This window comes from Meriones unguiculatus, chromosome X (genome assembly GCF_030254825.1).
Source record: "Meriones unguiculatus strain TT.TT164.6M chromosome X, Bangor_MerUng_6.1, whole genome shotgun sequence".
In the NCBI taxonomy this organism is placed as follows: domain Eukaryota; kingdom Metazoa; phylum Chordata; class Mammalia; order Rodentia; family Muridae; genus Meriones; species Meriones unguiculatus.
In genome coordinates, this window is record NC_083369.1 from 68,564,048 (window position 1) to 68,581,180 (window position 17,133).

At 36.8% G+C, this 17,133-nt stretch overlaps 1 protein-coding gene across 1 annotated transcript; it reads left to right on the top strand.

Moving 5' to 3' along the window:
* The first annotated feature begins 8,660 nt into the window (after positions 1 to 8,660).
* Positions 8,661 to 11,603, top strand: Rtl4 (retrotransposon Gag like 4). The gene has a single exon (XM_060374505.1). The coding sequence runs from the start codon at positions 8,895 to 8,897 to the stop codon at positions 9,783 to 9,785; it is 891 nt and encodes a 296-aa protein (XP_060230488.1). The 5' UTR covers positions 8,661 to 8,894; the 3' UTR covers positions 9,786 to 11,603.
* The last annotated feature ends 5,530 nt before the right edge of the window (positions 11,604 to 17,133 follow it).

Sequence of the window (17,133 nt, forward strand, 5' to 3'; positions counted from 1 at the left end):
AATCTCCCCAAGCATGGTTGGATACCATAAAAAGCTAAAATGTTATGCTCAGGATGCGAGGCTAAGCACTGCACTCAGGGTCAGCCGCTTTCGACCCAGAGAAGAGCATGTCTGATTGCATGCGGCTTGATGCCCCAGGTCCTGCCTCTGAGAAAAAGGTATTGGATGGGTCTGATGCTCTTTGGTTGGATGACAGCTAAATGAACATCGGTACAAAGTCCCAATTTATTTCTAATATCAGAGATCAGACCTCTACTCTTGCCTGATGCGTCTAAAACAAAAAGGGGGAACTGTAGAGAGCTTCGTAATGTTGCGCCTTAAAGATGCAGCTGGTTCCCGCCTTCCACCTTCCTGATGGTGAGTGCTCTCTATCTCGAACAACTCCACATTGGGCTAAGGCCGAGGATCTGGCTTGCTTCCATGTATGTGGACCTATCTGCATTGCCCACGTGGCACGCTGGGGTTGGCTACCCAGATCCTATTTAAGCTGTGGGCTGGCTTTCCCCAGGGTCAGATGATTGTTCAAGGTTCCTGAATAAACTGCATTGAAAAAAAAAAAAAGAAAATTACTGAAGATCCCATGTCAATCAAAAGATGTAAAGTTAAAATAAAAGATGGAAAGTAGCTAATAAAAAAAATAGAATAGCGTTTCCTCAAGATCCAGCTATACCACTCCTAGGCATATTATCAAATGATGCTCAAGTATAAAACAAGGACATTTGCTCAACCATGTTTCTAGAAGTCTTATTTGTAATAGCCAGAATCTGGAAACATCCCAGATGTCCCATAATTGAGGAATGGCTAAAAAAAATGTAGTACAATTACACTATGGAATAATTCTCCACATTTAATAATGGAAATAAATAAAATTTGCAGGTAATTGTGGGAACTAGAAAAGATCATCCTGAGTTATCCCAGAAGCAGAATGACACACATAGTATATACTCACTTATATGTCGATATTAAACTTATAATATAGGATAATTATGCTAAAGTCTGTACACCTAAGGAGGACCATGGGTCTTCATTCAGAAAGGCAAATGTGATAGACATTGGAAGAGGATGAAAACAGAGAACAAGTCAGGAACCTACACACAGAAGGCCTCTGAAAGAATCTACCTAGCAAGATAGTAAAGCAGATGCTCAGACTCGTAGCCAAACCTTGGGCAGAGTGCAGAGAATCTTATGAAAGAAGGGGGATAGAAAGACTTGGAGGGGACAGGAGCTCCACAAGGTTAGCAACAGAACCAAAAATTCTGGACACAGGGGTCTTTTCTGATACTGATACTCCAATCAAGGACCATGCATGGTGATAACTTAGAAGCCCTATACAGATGTATCCCATGGCAACTCGGTGTTCAAGTGGGTTCGTAGTAATGTAAACAGGGACTGTCTCTGACATGAACTCAGTGGCTGGATTTTGATCACCTCCCACTGAGTTTGGGCTCACCTTACCATGCTACAGAGGAAGACAATGCAGATAGTCCTGATGAGACCTGATAGGTAAGGTCAGTTGGAATTGGAGGAGGACCTCCCCTTTCAATAGACTGAGGAAAGATAGGGTGAAGAGAGGCATTGGGAGGAAATGATGGAGGGGGCTTTAGTTGGGATCCAAAGTGAATTAATTAAAATAAATAAAAAATTAAAAAAGAAATTAATGATAAAAAACAAAAAAGAAAAGCAATCCTGAGAGATCCAACATGGAGGTGCTGTTCACTCAGGGTATCTGAACAGCAGTTCAGCAGTGAGAACAGGGTAACTGGCAGGTTGTACTGTGGACCTCAAAACTCTGATGTCTGTGTTTCTAAGGTGAGAGGTGTGGTTTCTCTGTCATGGTGAGTGTGGCTTCATAGAATGTTTTTGGTAATGTTCGCTCTGTTCATATCTTGTGGAATAGTTTTAAGAGAATTGGAGTTAGCTCTTCTCTGAAGGTATGATAAAATTCTGTGTTTAAACCATGTGCCCTGGGTTTTTGTTGGAAGGCAGACTGTTGATGACTGCTTCTATTTCCTTGGGGGATATAGCACTATTGAAGCTATTTACCTCATAGTGATTTCATTGTAGTAAATGGAATCTATGAAGAAAATTGTCCATTTCTTTTACATTTTCCAAATTTTGTGGCATATAGGTTTTTATAATAAGACCTCATTATTGTTTGCATTTCCTCAGTATCTGTCATTCTGTCCACCTTTTCATTTCTGATTTTGCTCTGCCTTTTAGTTTCTCTCTGCCTTTCAGTTAGTTGGCTAAGAGTTTGTCTATATTGTTGATTTTCTCCAAGAACCAGCTATTGTTTTCATTGATTCTCTGCATTGTTTTCTTTGTTGCTAATTCATTGATTTCAGGTGTGAGTTAATTTCCAATCATCTACTCCTCTTTGGTTTGTCTGCTTCTTTTTCCTTTTTATTTGGGTGGGGGGGATTAGGGGTTGCATTAATTGCTTGTATGAGATGCCACAATTTTCTTTATGAAGAAAGAAGTCGGAGTATCACTATCCACAGATGATATGATAGTGTACATGAGTGACTCCAAAAACTGAACCAGAAAGCACCTTCAGCTGGTAAACACCTTCACCAAAATGGCTGGATTAAAAAAAAAATAACTCAAAAATCAAGTATCCGTAGGTGTGTGGATTTATTTCTGAGTCTTCTATTCGGTTCTATTGATCCACCATTCTGTTTCTATGCCAATACCATGTAGTTTTTATTACTGTTGCTCAGTAGTACAGCTTGAGATCAGGGATGGAGATACCTTTAGATGCTCTGTTGTTGTACAGGATTGTTTTGGCAATTCTGCTTTTTGTTTGTTTGTTTGTTTGTTTTTTCTTTTTCCATATAAATTTGAGAATTTTTCTTTCAAGGTCTGTAAATTATCGTGTTGGTATTTTGATGGGAATTGCATTGAATCTGTAGATTGCTTTTGGCAGGGTGGCCATTTTCACTATGTTAATCCTACCGATCCATGAGCACGGGAGATCTTTCCATCTTCTGATATCTTCTTGAATTTCTTTCTCCAGAGACTTAAAGTTTTTTTTTTTCAAACAGCTCTTTGACTTGCTTGGTTAGAGTCACACCAAGGTATATTATGTTATTGGTGAAGGACCTCTTTGAAAAAAACTTCAAGTCTCTGAAGAAAGAAAATGATGAAGATATCAGAAGTGGAAAGATCCCCCATGCTGATGGTTCAGTAGGATTGGCATTGTGAAAATATTTATCTTAACAAAAGCAATCTACAGATTTAATGGAATACCCATCAAAATACCACCACAATTTTTTTTACAGACCTTGAAAGAACAATTCTCAGTTTCATATGGAAAAACAAAAATCTGTTATAGCTAAAACAAGTTTGCACAACAAAAGCTCTTCTGGAGGTATCTCCATCCCTGATCTCAAGCTGTACTATAGAGCAACAGTAATAACAACTGCATGGTACTGGCATACAAACAGTCTGTTGATTCAATGGAATCGAATTGAAGACACAGAAATGAACCCACACACCTTCAGACACCTGAGATTTTTACAAAAACCAAAACCATACAATGGAAAATGGATGTCATCTTCAACAAATATTGCTGGTATAACCAGATGTCAACATGTAGAAAAACACAAACAGATCCATATTGATCACCCTGCACAAAGTTAAAGTCCAAGTGGATCAAAAACCTTAACATAAAATCAGACAAAATAAATCTGTTAGAAGAAAAATTGGGGAAGAGCCTTGATCTGATTGACATGGAACACAAATTCCTGAAGAGAACACCACCAGATCAGGCTCTAAGATCTACGTTTAATAATTGAGACCTCGTGAAACTAAAAAGCTTCTGTAAAGCAAAGGACACTATCATCAGAACAAATGACAGACTATAGACTAGGACAGGGTCTTCACCAACCCTTTATCTGACAGAGAGCTAATATCCATAATATATAAAGATCTAATGAAGTTAAACAGCAACAGCCCAAGTAATCCAATTTAAAAATGGGTTATAGTGCTAAACAGAGAATTCTCAACAGGGGAATATCTAAAAAAAGAGAAACACTTAAAAAATGCTTAGTCATTTGAGAAATGCAATTCAAAACTACCCTGAACTTCCACCTCATTATGGCTAAGATCAAATACTGAAAGGATGAAGCATGCTGGAGAGGTTGTGCGAACACTCCTCCATTGCTGGTGGGAATGTAACCTTTTGCAACCACTTTGGAAATCAATCTGGCGCTTTATCAGAAAGTTAGCAATAGTACTACTTGAAAATCCAGCTATACTACCCCTGCACATATATCATAAAGATGCTAAACCATACAACAAGGACAATTGCTGAACTATGTTCATTGCAGAGTTATTGGTAATAGCCAGAATCTGGAAACAACCTAGATGTCTTTCAAAGGAGGAATAGATACAGAAAGTTTGGTACACTTACACAATTCAATACTACTCAGAAATTTAAGACAAGGAAATCATCCAATTTCCAGGCAAACGGGTAGAACTAGGAAAGATCATCCTGAGTGAGGTAACCCAGAAGCAGACACATATTGTTTATACTCACTTATATGTGGTTAATAGCCATATAATATAGGATAAACATACTAAAATGTATTGTCCTAAAGAAGCTAAACAACCACGAGGACCCTAGGGAAAAGGCTGAAACCTCATTCAAAAGGGCAAATACAATAGACATTACAAGTAGGGGATGACAGGGAATAGGACAGGAGCCTTCCACAGGCATCCTCTGAAAGATCCTACACATTAGGGTGTCGAAGGAGTTACTAAGACTCATAGTTAAACATTGGGCAGAGTGCAGGGAACCTTATGGAATAAATGATACATAGAAAGTTCTGGAAGGGACAGGAGCTCCAGAAGAAGAACAACAGAATTAAAAAAAAAAAAAAAAAAAAAAAAAAAAAAACCTGGGCCCAGGGTGGTCTGCAGAGACAGATACTCCAACCAAGCACCATGCATGGAGACGACCTAGTCTCCCTGCTCAGAAGAAGCACATAGGCTGCTCAGTTTCTAAGTGGGTACCCTAGGAAGGGGATCAGGGGCTGTCTCTCACATGTACTCAGTGGCCTCTTTTTGAGCACCTCTCCTTGTGGGGTATAGCCTTGCCGGGCCACAAAGAAGAATAATTTAGCCAGCCCTAATGAGACCTAGGGTCACATAGAAGAGGAGGAATTTCTCCCCTATCAGTTGAATAAGGGATGGGGCATAGGGCTAGAAGAAGGGGTGTAGGTTGGGCTGGGAGGAGATGGGGGCTGGCTACTGCCAGGACACAAATTGAATAAATATTAACACATAAAAATAAATCCACATACCACATAGTTGGAGGACTCCTTTGAGAGATACATAACTTTTATTTCTAAAAATGACAGAGTATTGACATACGCACTTGTAATTTTGGCACTTTACTCTGATAACTCGGGAAGATCATGAGTTTAGAACCTGCCCTGGCTACGGAGTATGTTTCAATCCAACCTAGGTTAAAGAGTGAAAGCTTGTTTACAACTTCTATCCCAAAATGTAGGATAAAATGAAAAGGACCCTTAGAAAGAACCCAAACGATTGTTTCTCAAAAATGTTAACTGAAATTTCTGCATCACCATCACATGTAGAGCATATTTATTATTCATAATGATAGGTCTCATAGATGAGCCAATGTCCAATAATTTTCACAGAGGAAATATATATATATATCAGTATATAAGATTTCCAGGAGATTCTGAGAACCTGGCATTTCTCTCCCTCACTTTCTCTCTCTCTCTCTCTCTCTCTCTCTCTCTCTCTCTCTCTCTCTCTCTCTCTCTCTCTGTGAGTGTGTGTATGTGTGTGTGTGTGCAATATCCCCATGCTCAAATATGAGGAACACTTAAATCAGTATTACCTGGAATGGCTGTAAAAGCACTCCGATGTTCCTCTGCTAACTAAATTCTAACTCAAACTTTGGAGTTAGGATTTCTAGACTATGCTAAAGTTCAAGAAGCCCAATACTATTCAGTATACAGATAAACATACTTATGTGTAGAGATAAAAAATGTTGTCTAATATTATTCTTCTGAATAGTAGAAGAAAAACACACATATCTCTGGAACAATCCAAACAAATGCTCCTCTGCTCAGTCTTATGTGAGGGATTGATACTTCAATTCAGCACCTGTCATCACAGATTTCCTTAGAAGTTCTGAAGCTCAAGAGAGAATTACTGCTTTGCTGGGTAGTTACAAGGCCTCAGATCAAATAGCAGGGACCTACAGGAGAAGTTATAATCATACCTTTACAATAAAACGTTTAATATAGGTTCACAATCCCTTTTATTTCCAGTTCTGAAATCAAAAAGAACTATGACATGTAAGTCATTAATCATTAATGTCATGAAGTCATTTTTCCTTAATGTGTTGCTAAAATCTAGTTGGCAGCAAAAGTTGACCTGATTTGACATGAGTTTCATCTATAACCAACTCAGTATGAATATTCAGATATTTTCCTGCTTTTTATTATAAGTTTTTATTTTTTGCTTATTATTTATTTCTTTACATTGTAATGGCTTAATTATGGGTTGTTTCTCTAGATACTGCAGGAAATGTTATATAATAAGAATAATGTTCTGTGTTCCTTTCAATAATCTGAAAAGATGAAATTTTAGTAATAAACCACAGATGATACAACATGAACATAGAAAAATGATAGCCAACACATATGAGGTTTTTGCAATCTGCATGAAGTTGTGCTAATCTCCTTTCATTTCATTTAAGCATCAATTTTAAGAATTTCTTTTTTATGAATAAATTTGTTTATTTTACTGTGAAAATAGCCTTGGTGCATATGAGAAACAGTATTCTTTGATAACAGCTTTCAGAACTGATAAAACAAAAGACAAATATAATTTAAAATTCATTGTTGATATAGGGCCGGGGCTATAGAGTACTGACAGGAATGCATACAAGAACAATTCCACAGGAGAAATGCTTTGATCCATGCACTTCATATGAATATATGCAGACATATAAACATATCTGTAATCACAGACATTAACACACACTTCTCTCTCTCTCTCTCTCTCTCTCTCTCTCTCTCTATATATATATATATATATATATATATATATATATCACTGAATTCATTCATTTTTTGTTAGCTATCTACTGCTGGCCATGGGTCCACCCTTAAGTGTGGTTAATATACTCAATGAGACTCTACTGGAGAAAACTAAGTTTTCTTTTGGAAGTAGATGTCAGTTGGAGACAGGTTTGTAATTAGGGACAGGAGCTGTTGTCCACTTCCCCCTTTCAGCATCAAAACCATATCTGACTTGGGCTTATGCATTCCCTGTGCATGATGCTCTGTTCTCTGAGTTCATATATGCATCAGTCATGTTGTTTCTGGAAGACAAGATTTCCTCTAGTTGTTACGGTCTTTCTGCATCCTCTTCTATATTGCACCCTGAGCCCTTGGGGAGAGGAGTTTGATGAAAACATCCCATTTAGGATTGATGTCCCAAGGTCTCTCACTCTCTATACATTGTCAGGTTACAAGACTGTATTAGTTCTCACCTACTGCAGGAAGATGCTTCTCTAACGATGACTGAGAAAAACACTGATCTATGAATATAGCAGAATGTCATTAAGGAGTTATTTTATTGCTATATTCTGATAACAAAACAATAGTTTTGGGTTTTGCCCTAGGTCTATGGCCTATCTAGTAAGAAACTTGTATTTTGAAAGGTTAAGTGATTTTTTTTTGCACATTGGTAGACAATTGAATAACATTTAAATTGTATGCTACAGAATAAAATTCAATGAAAGGACTGGAGTTCAAACTAACTGACATGTCATATGTTTGGAGATTATTTCTAATTTTTATTTTTACTTCATTCTCCTTATCAATGCTGGAGATGTGTTGAACATTTTGACCTTCACACTTTTAAGAACATTCAGTTCTTATTTGTGAAGTTCTTAATCTCAGTTGTTTATCTTACTTATGATGTTCTAATTATTTCCATGGCAACAAAAATGTGACTCCATACAAGGATATGATAGAAAAAAAAAGCAGAAAACTAACAGCACAGCATTCAGATACCTGGCAGCAATGAAGGCTTAAAGGAGTGAGTGTGAAATACAGTCAGTGAGTATTACAATTGAGACTAAGTAATTCTTAAACTACAACACAGATTCTAATCACATTGGAGATCTTGGCAAAGTGTGAAAAGTTTTTCAGTGGATCCTTGATGTATCTTGATTTTCTGTATTCCTAAAATCATTTCTAGTAAGCTCAATCCTCTTGCTTCCAGATTAGGTTTTGAGTGCTCAGGAGCATGAAGTATCATTACACTCAAGTCAAACATGAATAGTTAGAGAAAATGCTCTTTTGTATTACTGCCCTGATGAGCATACCAAATCTGATACTAACTTGGACAAATGTTTTTGTTTCTCTGAGTCTCTGTTGTTTGATCTGTGAAATTATAAAATGTGTTGGTCTAGATGATCTCCAATAGCAATTTTAACTCTAATCTAAAATCCTTTGACAGTGATTATAAAATAAATTTTAGAATAATGGATTAGTTTAAAGTTTAATGTCTATATTTACAAAAGGAGGGAGGAGAAAGTTGCTGTCTTTAGTATATATATATATATTTAATTCAAATTTTCCTCTTTGTGTCTCAAGGTGATATGTGTCATCCGAATGTGTAGAACACTGCTATTCACCATGAAGAAACAGTGATGAACAGAAGATAACATTTTTGTAGCATCTCTTCAGCTCAACTCTCAGCATTCTATAGTGACATTGAACAACTCTTTCCTGCTTGTCTATGATACCATCTTTTCTGATCCCAAAACAAACCACTGCCTGTTCCTTGGTTGATACTGGTACTGAATTTCTATTCCGTTCTATATAGCTCCAGGAAACACAATGGAGAAATTCACAGAATCACCCCCGACCTTGAGAGGAGACAATCTGATTCTGCAGCCACAAATGCAGCATCTGACTGATAATGATCCCACTTTAAGAGGGCAAGTTGTACCAATCCTGAGTACCCCAGTGATGTCTGTGCCATACTCAGGGGATCATCTTCCTCAATTTTGTGGTAACCCAACCAGTGTCACAGGTTTCTTTGCTCAGGTGGCTGCTTATTTGACAGCTCTGGAGATTTCTAATCCTGCAGATGATGCCCGAGTCAAGCACTTTTTTGATTACCTATCCCAGCAGATGCAAAGTTGTGACATTATATCTGAGTCTAACCGGAGGAACCTATTGAAGCAATATGAGAAGTTTGTTCATGAGTTCCAGCAGTCATTAGTTAAACCTGCAAAACAAGAAATGACTCCTCCAATGAATGTTAAGATTGACAAGAGAGACAACTCTCAGCAGGATGCTACTTTCCAAGTTCTTGATCAAAATCTGAGTTGTAGTGAGACCATTCAGGGCAATCCATTCCAAATGGGACAGTCTGGGCCTACTCATGATGAAGAAATCACAGATATAATAGGAAACCTACCAGATTTGATCACTCAATGCATTCATCTGGACAAAAAACACAAAGACAGGCCAGAGCTCCTACAGTCAGAATGTCACCTACCAATGTTTGCATCTACAAACCATCACGAATCCTCCCTCATCCCTGTAAGTCCACTACCCAAGGATGAGCCCAAACAATTTCAGGGAGCCCAAATTCCCATCACTCCAGCTAAAAGAGCCCTCCAGCAAGAAACTCAGTTATGTCTCCATTGTAACCAGGCTGGTCACTTCACAAGAGATTGCCTTGCTAAACGTTCTCGAACTCCAGCAAGAAGAAAAATGTAAGTTGCTAGTAAAAGGAGGAAGAAAATTACTTTTAAAATTCATACCCTTCTCACCATTGGCCTTAGTGATTTATAAACTTTCATGAACTTCAAAATGCAAATGAGTTGCTGTGGCATTGCTTTAAAAACAACCATGAACATTTACATCTCCAGAAATTTAAACTACCAGACTTTTTAGTTGGAGGATAGCCCCTCACCCAATTTGACATAACAAAAATGATGAAGATAATAAAACTTTATTACAGTTGGGACCAATCCTTCAGAGTTCTGACAGTTTGCAGACAAGACTCTCTCCAGTCTGAGAAAGGAAAAAAAAAAACTGATAATATACTGAAATTCACATCTCTATCAATGGATGAAATCTTGGTTGATTCTACTGGCCCAAGTCCCATAGCTTGTGTGCCTAGGACTGAGCCCAGAGCTTTTATCCTCTTTACTGATCTGTCTCTTAGTGACTTATTTTTTCAGGTCCTCTGCTTGCAATCATAGTGGCATCACCATATCCAAGAATATCCTTGTCATCAAGAGACCAGAATCTGGATGTTATTCTACCTAGTAATCAGATTCTAATGTCAATACAAGTGAATCATCCTGGAACTAAATCTCTGCCACTCTTCTATACAGCTTTGTATTTTGATGCCATTGAAAGACTCCTGATTACCCTGCCTACCTGAACTTCTTGGCTCTTGGCAAACCAAATTATATGGTCATTTAAACTGAATACTACTTGATTACCGGCAACTTTCTTGAGGAATTTGGCAGGTAACATACATTAAGCTGCCAATCCAAGCTTAGTCATATCTATACTCATGTTCCTATTTTAGGTTTGAACATATATATGGCTAAGTCTAATGGTTTAGAAAAATGACCAAGTAAGTTATTTAAAGACATCTGTTTAAAGTGCCCTGTTCTTGTTGCCTGAGCAGAAACAAATCCCTATTCAGGACTGGCTTTCCAACTTGCAGTAGTTCCTGACTCTCTAGTTCTCACTATTTAAGACCACTGTCAGTTGCTACCAAACAATACTCTTATACACTGCCTATGGGTGTTATCATCTAATCGAGAACCTTGGAAAGCAATGGGACGACAGAAATTTTGGAACCAACTGATCTCCAAACTTTTGTGCACCTATGTTAACATCCACCAGGCACAAAACTCAAGAACTAGAGTATATTTTTGCTTGTCTGATATTTTTGGCACACATCTATGTATAAATAGGTGATGTAGATGATGTTTCTGCAAAAGAAATGGGAATATGTGCTAGAAAGGCACAACTTCTTAAAAATGTAAACAACTAGTATTTATCAGTATTTGCTGGTAATAACCAGTTCTTCGTTCATTGCTTAAAGATGTAAACAACTAGTATTTATCAGTATTTGCTGGTAATAACCAGTTCTTCGTTCATTGCTTAAAGATCAGACATTGCATATCCTTAGTAGCTATCAAGGTCTCTCAGAACATGAAGTGCCATTGTACTTCTTCAGTCTTGTTCCTGGAGATTTGTGCTTAGTTTTCAATATTTAATCCCAGAGAGGACCTTACTTCTTCTTTTAGCACCAGAAATATCTCTTCATCCATCAGTGCCTCACTAACCACTGTGCCAATCTCTACTTACATTCACAAGCAGTTAATTCCTTTGTCAGTAGCTTGCAATATATACACATTATTCCATAAACTGTCATAATAAGGAGATCTGAACACACATATTCTGAATATGTTAAGAAATCCCCACTGCAGTATTGAGATTGTCTGAAAAACTTTATCAAGTAGAGCTATTTCAATGTTGATTGATTCTGGGTTTTCCATAAATAATCCTCATTTATCCCCTTCTAATTATATAATAAAGGACTAGTCCAAATGACCTATAGTCATGTTATTTTTTTCTCTTTATCTTCTGGATTCAAAGGGCGGAAAAAGGAAGAAATAAAGTCATCTTTATTTGTAGGTGACATCATCTTCAGTGTAGAAATTCTTAAAGAATGTGTAAATACATATACAATATGAAAATACATACCCAATACAAAATGATTAGAAAATGTTTGTAAAGTCACAGGATGAAAGATCAATATATAAAACTTAATCATATTTGTGCAACCTAGCAACAAACTTAAAAAATGTAAATGTAAAAAAAAATAAAAAAATGTAAATGTAAGAGAAGCCATTTATATAAAGAAAACCGATTCAGGTATGTGACCATAATTTAGGGAAAAAAAAAAAAAACCTTAAGGCTTGTATAATAAAAAACACAAGGCATGGTTGAAAGTTACTAAGGAATATAACCATGAACAGAGAGACAGTTCATGTTTACAAATTAGGAGATTCAAGGATTTTCCAGTAAAAATTGAGAAAACAGACATGAAACCTAAATGGAAATAGACTATATCAAGATAGCGTGGAATATTCACTAGACTAAGCGTTTGGAGTAGTGAACCAGATTTAATATAAATTAACCCTGTATTTGATAGTCAATTGATTTTTTATTTTTATTATTATTATTAATTACACTTTATTCATTTTGTAACCCCCCATAAGCCCCTCCCTCCTCCCCTCCCGGCCCCACCCTTCCTCCCCTTTCTGCATGCATGCCCCTCCCCAAGTCCACTGATAGGGGAGGTCTTCCTCTCCTTCTTTCTGATCTTAGACTATCAGTTCATCAGAAGTGGCTGCATGGTCATCTTCTGTTGCCTGGTAAGGCTACTCCCCCCTCAGGGGGAGGTGATCAAAGAGCAGGCCAATCAGATTATGTCAGAGGCAGTCCCTCTTCCCATTACTATGTAACCCACTTGGTTAGACTGTTAGAGCAATAAGACAGTTAAAGGAGATCAAGGGGATACAGATTGGAAAGGAAGAAGTCAAATTATCACTATTTGCACATGATATGATAGTATACATGAGCGACCCCAAAAACTCTACCAGGGAACTCCTATAGCTGATAAACACCTTCAGCAAAGTGGCTGGATACAAAATTAACTCAAAAAAATCAGTAGCACTCCTGTATACAAAAGATAAAAGGGCCGAGAAAGAAATTAGGAAAACAACACCCTTCAAAATAGCCACAAATGACATAAAGTACCTTGGTGTAACCCTAACCAAACAAGTCAAAGACTTGTATGAAAAAAATTTCAAGTCTCTGAAGAAGAATTAGAAGAAGATATGAGAAGATGGAAAGATCTCCCATGCTCATGGCTTGGCAGGATTAACATAGTAAAAATGGCCATCTTACCAAAAGCAATCTACAGATTTAATGCAATTCCCATCAAATTGCCAACACAATTCTTTATAGACCTGGAAAGAAAAATCTCAACTTTGTATGGAATAACAAGAAACACAGAATTGCTAAAACAATCTTCTACAATAAAAGATCTTCTGGAGGTATCTCTATCCCTGAACTTAAGCTGTACTATAGAGCAACAGTTCTAAAAACTGCATGGTACTGGCATAGAAATAGAATGGTGGATCAATGGAACTGAATAGTCAATTGATTTTTAATAAAACTTACAAACTATTCAATTAGAAAAAAAAATCAAACAAATGATTGTACTACCACCATTTAAAAAATAAATCTCAGAATGGATCACTGATAACAATGCCCACTAAAGTGAGAAACATTTTAAAACCTTTGTTACATTGAATATATCTAGATAAGATCAACTGCCCCTCAGGGTTGCAGCCACAGAGGAAGACAATTAAATCAGTCCTGATGAGGCCTGGTAGGCTAGGGTCAGATAGAAGGGGAGGAGGCCCTCCCCTTTCAGTGGACTAGGGGAGAGGCCTAGGAGGATAAGAGGGAGAGAGAGTGGGATTGGGAGACAATGAGAGAGGGAGTCACAGCCATGATACGAAGTGAATAAATTATAATAAAAATAATTAAAATTAAAAATACCAAAATATAATCCATAAAAGAATAAAAGATAAATTTGGCTAAACAAAAATGAATATTTTTATAAACATTAAGAAAATGAAAGGCATTGGTATGCACCATAATTTAAGTACTTGGGAGGCTGAGATAGGTGAATAGGTATTTTGGGAACAGGCAAGTCTTGGGCACAGCAATACAAAATAAAATAAAAAATAGAAGGAAGGAAAGAAGGAAGGGAGGAAAAGACAGAGGGAGAGAGGGAGGGAGGGAAGAAGGGATGGAGGAAGGAAAGGAAAGAAGAAAAGCTAGATGTGGGTAAAATTACTTGCTAATTATGAGTTGGATAATGAACTTGCATTCAGAATATAAAGAACTTTTAACACTTAATAATAATAAGGCAGCCCAATTAAAAAACAAGAAAAGTGGTATGTGAACAGTTAACAGTAAATTTAAAAGGTGAAGTCAATTTTGCATTAGGAAAGCTCAAACCAAAAGGAGATAGCACCATTGACAACCCAAATAGCCATTGAGTGAGTTTCTTACTGACCATACCATGTGGTCTTGTATATCAATTGGAACATTCAGCATGTAACTTGATTACTAGTCCTTTCTCACCTTAAAGCTAGTTTATTTATCACCATGGGTACTTTTTTTTTTCAACATGTTTAACTTTATTTCCTATTTGGATCTTCCATTTCAACAACATTTACTGCAAGAAAGAAATCTTTGGACTTCACAGAGTCTAAGAGAAGGTACTCAATTCAGAGCTAAGCACTTGAGCTCCCTTTTTACTTCTGATGTTTTCTTGAATTATTTTCAATAAATGACCTCTTTCACATGATGTCATTCAATTAAATAGCATAATAGAGCACATAATTTGAAACTTGTCACAATTCTGTATTTCGAACTCACTAGCAAGCATCATATAATTAAAAAATTTTTGTTAGAGACAGGGACTACCTCTGACATGAAGAGATTGACCTGCCCTTTGATCACCTCCTCCTGAGGGGGGAAGCAGCCTTACCAGGCCACAGGGAAGAAAATGTAAACACTCCTGATGGGACCTGATAGACTAAGATCAGAAGGAAGGAGAGGTGGACCTCCCATATCAGTGGACTTGGGGAGGGGCATGGGTGGAGAAGGGGTAGGAAGGGAAGGGTTGGGAGGGGAGGAGGGATAGAACTAGAGAGGGATACAAAGTGAATAAAGTACAATTAATAAAAAAAAAATTAAGTCTGCCTCTTGGCAGACCCCCCCCCAAAATATTTGTTATAGAGGCATCATGTACTATATGCTGTCAACTGGAATGACAGATGAGTTAGCATAGAAGAGTTTTAAAAGATAGTCCTTAGAAATTACAGTATCTAATTACAAATTACAAATTAGAAATTACAAATTCACTAAGTGAAATTAATTATAATCCACAGACAAAAGATGACACTTAACACGCTCAAAGGTATACTGTAGTACTTAAAGGGCTTTAAAAATACCTCAGTCTAACCAAGAATGCAGTGTTAGGTAAATAAATCTGTTAGATGATTGATGCCATCCAGCAAGGTATTTACTTTTCTTAAGTCAGAGGAAAAAATTAAAATCAGAATGGTTTGCACAGTGTCTATAAACAGAAGGAATGAAATAAAAATAGAGCATTGATATTCTTAATGTCAGAGATGGGGTACTGACCTTCATACCATTTTATAGGTAAATTCCTAAAATGGGATTATGTTACCAGGCCATCCCAATTTGTATCATCAGCTATTCACTCACTTTTTCACTTTGTGATCTCCAGATAATCTGGTAGTAGTTACTTTCCATTTAAATTTTGTTTTAGAAATATTGTTGGCCATCTGACATGAGTCTTCTAGCCTACTTAGCAACTGTTTCTCACTGTAAGTGAATAAATTGGTGTTTGTCTCACACAGAAATTTCTTGATGGGATTACTAGCATCAATCCTTTGTATCCCAATCACCTCTGAGAAAACCTGATATTATCCATTTGTAACATCAGTACCACAGTGCGACTCATAGTGTTTGTGCAGAATATCAGTCTCCCTAGATACCTTCCCTCAACATTAGCCACCTTCCCTCTTTAGTTTTATCATCTTTCTAGGGATGTAATAAAATCTCAGCATACCTAAGGTTTTAAATCCCTAACCTAACTCCACGCATAACCAGAAGCATGGTACCTGCGAGAAATAATTGATTTTTTTTTTTAGTACTACTGAATGATAGTTCTGTCTGAGTATACTCCCATGCACGAAGACATAATTAGACATTAGTCACTGAAAAATACTGAAAGGAGGTAGAAATATATTATTGGTCTTTCACCACCTGCCTTTTGTGCAAATTACAAAATGTTAGAGCAGTATCACTTCTGTTGCTTTTTCTCATGATGATATAATAAGTCACTCTTTCTTGAATACAGGATGCCATTATGCAGAACTTCTATTTTAATATGACATCAGTGATCTCTGAAGAAAAACAGAGCATTTAGTAAATATATACATATATGTTTGTATATACATATATACTTTCTAGCAGAATGTTAACAAAATCAAATACCACACACTTAGGATGAGTGTAGGAGCTTGTGTTTCATCTGAAAAGCCCTCTGCATTTGGTGGATTGTTTCGCTGTCTCTTTTTTATTCTTTCCTTCTGTTTTCATTCTTTTTTTTTCATTTTCTGTATTTTTTCTTTCTTTCTTTCTTTTAGACAGGGTTTCTCTGTGAAGCTTTGGCTGTCCCGGACTTACTTGTTAACGCTGGCCTCTAACTCACAGAGATTCACCTGCCTCTGCTTCCTCAAGTGCTGGAATTATAGGCATGTCTCAGCATGCCTGCCTTGTTTTATTCTTTCTTTATGAAGGTTCAGATACTACTTGGTCAGAAGAATGTGTCCCAGAAATTATTGTCCTGAGGATATTCAGTGTCCTCATGCTCACAAAATAAAACAAAAAGTGTCCAATTTTAAATTAAAAGTTTCATAAGTCAATTAGACCAATTAGTACAGCCAATAGAACAATTTTGGCAAATTTATCTTAGTACCCAGCCCATGCTGTATAGTCTTTGATCACAACTAATGGTTTGTGCAACCACATATTAAATCAGTTCCTAATGGGTATTATTTCCTAATAACTGATTTTCATTATTCAGTTCTCTTGAACTTTTTCTCCATTTATTGATTTCTAACACATAGATTAAATTGCTCTTGGTATGCTTTCTAGCCACCCCAGTAAGAAGCCAATTATACTTGTAATCACTAATCCCATTCATTTCATTGTAACACAACAGAGAACTATGTAGTCTTTGATTCATATTCTGTAGTCTTGGATTTATCATGTAGTCTTTCATGCAACTAGCTATAAAATCTGGCTCTGTGGCTATTTTGAAAATGGGAAATTATTTAACACTTTCTTTACGCCAGACAGTGTAGCAAGAACTTTGTTTTGTTAATGGTTCTCAGTTAAGTCTCATATTGCTAAAAGATGG

What these genes read in the sequence shown, in the direction of transcription:
- Rtl4 (XM_060374505.1), top strand. Translation starts at nt 8,895, where the DNA reads ATGGAGAAATTCACAGAATCACCCCCGACCTTGAGAGGAGACAATCTG.